The sequence below is a fragment of the Aotus nancymaae genome, unplaced genomic scaffold, assembly GCF_030222135.1.
Source record: "Aotus nancymaae isolate 86718 unplaced genomic scaffold, 86718_ANA_hifiasm-v0.15.2.pri h1tg000089l, whole genome shotgun sequence".
NCBI lineage: Eukaryota > Metazoa > Chordata > Mammalia > Primates > Aotidae > Aotus > Aotus nancymaae.
The window spans coordinates 18,474,067-18,477,345 of NW_026988504.1; the positions used below are offsets into that span (position 1 = coordinate 18,474,067).

A 3,279-nucleotide genomic window follows, 5' to 3' on the forward strand; every position below is an offset into this window, starting at 1 on the left:
AATGATTCACCCACCTCAGCCTCCCAAAGTGCTGGGATTACAGGTGTTAACCACCATGCCCGGCCTGGAGAAAGGGCTTTGAATGACACAATGTGGGAAGAACAAGGTTGTGGAGAGCTGCTGCCCTGGCTGAGGTAGCTCATGCAAGTCAGTCTCTCTGAGCCTCAGTCTCATGATCTGTGAAATGGGATGATCATAATAGGTCCTTCACAAGACAAGTGGCAGGTCAGATGTGAGAATGCACAGGCAGGCCCTTTGCAACTGGATAAGCTTCATACAGATCTGGAAAGGAGGAGGAGAAAAAGGAGGAGGGGCTTCCATGGCTGCATAGGGCATATTTCAGCAGGATGCGTTCTGAGTTCCAAAGCTGGGGAGGAGACTCAAACCTTCAAGAGCTCTTCCAACTTTGAGATTCTCTGATGGTTTCAGGGCTATGGGAGGAAGCGCTTGTGGTTCATGTCTGTTGCCGGCATTTCTGTTTCTTGGTTTTTATCTCTGCTGCAGGTCCAAGGAGCTGGGGTAATAGCCTGAGTCTGTTTGTCCCAGGGACCTGGAGGAGCCCCAAAGCTCAGGGAGAGGGGAGGGCCAAGAATGGGGTTGGTTCCCTCTAGTGGTCAGTGTTAGCACTGCATCCAGCTCCCTCAGGCGGGCCCAGGACTCTGCAATTCAGGACTGAATCATGCCCTAAACCCCCAGAATCTATTGGCTGTGGTTGGCCCCTTTTCCCAGCACACACTCTCCCTCTGGTGGGAGGACGGAAACCATGCGGGGAGGAGGAAAGGGATAGGATAGAGAGTGGGATGGGGTCCGTGTGGGTCTCAAGGACTGGCTATCCTGACATCCTTTCCTGCCTTCAGGTTGGCCACCATGGCATGCTGCCAGAGGGCACCCACCTGCCCCTTAAAGAGGCCAGGATGGGTGGTGCCTCTGGCTGACACTCTGTGCACAACCCTCACAGCGCTGGTGACGGTGGGAAGGGAAAGATGACAAGCCAGGGGGCATGATACCAGCATGTGTGGGAGAAGCTTCTAAATTATCCATTAGCACAGGCACGTCAGTGGCCCCCCTTGCATGAACGTGCATAGAAACAGGTGGGGGCCAGCAGGCAGAGAGAAGGGGCGAGGGTATAAAAGGGCCCACAAGAGACCAGCTCCAGGATCCCAAGGCCAAACTCCCCAAACCACGGAGAGTCCTGTGGACAGCTCAGCTAGCTGCAATGACTGCAAGTAAGCGCCCCTAAAACCCCTATGAGCAGGATGTGTCTGGACAGCAGAGGCGGCGCCCTGTAGATGGGACGGGGGCTCTAACCCTCAGGCTTGGGGCTTCTGGATGTGAGCATCACCATCTAAGCCCAGATATTCGGCCAATCTCAGAATGTTCCTGGTCCCTGAAGGGAGACTAAAAAAAAACTGCCCTTGAGCAAGAGCGCTGGCCACTTGCTCTCTGGCTCCCTCCCTTCCCCTACGGCATCTCCCCAGGCTCCCGGATGTCCCTGCTCCTGGCTCTTGCCCTGCTCTGCCTGCCCTGGCTTCAAGAGACTGGTGCCATTCCAAGAATTCCCTTATCCAGGCTTTTTGATGACGCTATGCTCCTTGCCCATCAGCTGCATCAGCTGGCCTTTGACACCTACCAGGAGTTTGTAAGTTCTTGGGGAATAGGTGCCCATCAGGGTGGCAGGAAGGGGTGACTTTCCCCTGCTAGGAAGTAATGGGGAGAGATGAAGGAGCTCATGGTTGTTTTCTGAAGTGAAAATGCAGGCAGATGAGCACATGCTGAATGAGGTCCCAGAAAAGTAAGAATGGGAGCTGGTCACCAGCATAGACCTTGATGTGTGATCTTTCTGCTAGGAAGGAAATTATATCCCGAAGGAACAGAAGTATTTCTTCCTGCGTAACCCCAATACCTTCCTCTGCTTCTCAGAGTCTATCCCGACACCTGCCAACAAGGAGGAAGTGCTGACAAAATCCGTGAGTGGTCGCCCTCTCCCCAGGCAGGGATGGGGGAGGCCTGTGGTCAGAGCCCCCGGGCAGCACACCCACTGCCAGTCCTTCCCCTGCAGAACCTAGAGCTGCTCCACATCTCCCTGCTGCTCATCCAGTCCTGGCTCGAGCCCGTGCAGCTCCTCGGCAGTGTCTTTGCCAACAGCCGACTGCATAACATCTTGCACACCGATGTCTATGAGTACCTGAAGGACCTAGAGGAAGGCATCCAAACTCTGATGGGGGTGAGGATGGCGCCAGCTGTCTCCAATCCTGGGGCCCCACTGGCTTCCAGAGCTGGGGGAAAGAAACACTGCTGCTCTCTTTTTAGCAGTCAGGCCCTGACCCAGGAGAACTCAGCTTATTCTTCATTTCCACTCGTGAATCCACCAGCCCTTTCTCTTCACCTTAGAGGGAGGGAGGAGAAAGAATGAATGAGAGAGGGAGGGAACAGTGTCCAAGCACTTGGCCTCTCCTTCTCTTCCTTCACTTTGCAGAGGCTGGAGGATGGCAGCCCCCAAACTGGGGAGCTCTTCGGGCAGACCTACAGCAAGTTTGACAGAAACTCGCACAACGATGACGCACTGCTCAAGAACTACTGGCTGCTCTTCTGCTTCCGGAAGGACATGGACAAGGTCGAGACGTTCCTGCGCATTGTGCAGTGCCACTCTGTGCCGGGCAGCTGTGGCTTCTAGCTGCCGGGTGGCATTCCTGTGGCCCTTCCTGAGTGCCTCTCCTGGGCCTGGAAGGTGGCACTCCAGTGCCCACCAGCTCTGTCCTAATAAAACTAAGTCGCATTATTTTGTCTGACTAGGTGTCCTCTAATATTATGGGGTGGAGGGTGGCGGTATGGAGCAAGGGGCAGGTTGGGAAGACAACCCACAGAGCCAGAGGGGTTTGTTGGGAACCAGGCTCCTGAAACATAATGGACTTGGCTCTTCCTGGGCCAGAAGGAAGCCGGCACAGCACTGCTGTCTATTACTCACTGAGGCCACTCCACCAGGTCAGTGCTCCCAGCTTGCTGGTCACAGCTCACTGGTCAACCCAGAGATGATTTGAAGGCATTTCTTCCTCCACGACCGTCACCAGAAACACCAAACCTACCCCCTAGAAGTGGGAATAAATGAAAACAAGACCAGCTATTAAGTGCAAAGGCAAAACTTCCCCAACAGGTGAGAAAACAATGTCATGGAATTACTTGTGTGCAGAAGAATTTTAAGATGAATATTCCTTAAGCCCAATGACCCTTGGGAAATGAGAACAATGCAGAAATAAATTTGAGATGTACAGAACCAGACCA

General features: G+C 53.9%; 1 protein-coding gene across 2 annotated transcripts; it reads left to right on the forward strand.

Moving 5' to 3' along the window:
- The first annotated feature begins 433 nt into the window (after nucleotides 1-433).
- Nucleotides 434-2,721, forward strand: LOC135271705 (somatotropin-like). Of its 2 annotated transcripts, none has more exons than XM_064369619.1 (5): nucleotides 434-485; nucleotides 1,479-1,639; nucleotides 1,848-1,967; nucleotides 2,060-2,224; nucleotides 2,477-2,721. In XM_064369619.1, the coding sequence occupies exons 1-5, from the start codon at nucleotides 434-436 to the stop codon at nucleotides 2,672-2,674; spliced, it is 696 nt and encodes a 231-aa protein (XP_064225689.1). In that variant the 3' UTR covers nucleotides 2,675-2,721. The 2 variants fall into 2 exon arrangements, with proteins under 2 accessions (XP_064225689.1, XP_064225690.1); XM_064369620.1 differs by lacking the exon at nucleotides 434-485 and adding an exon at nucleotides 1,217-1,226.
- The last annotated feature ends 558 nt before the right edge of the window (nucleotides 2,722-3,279 follow it).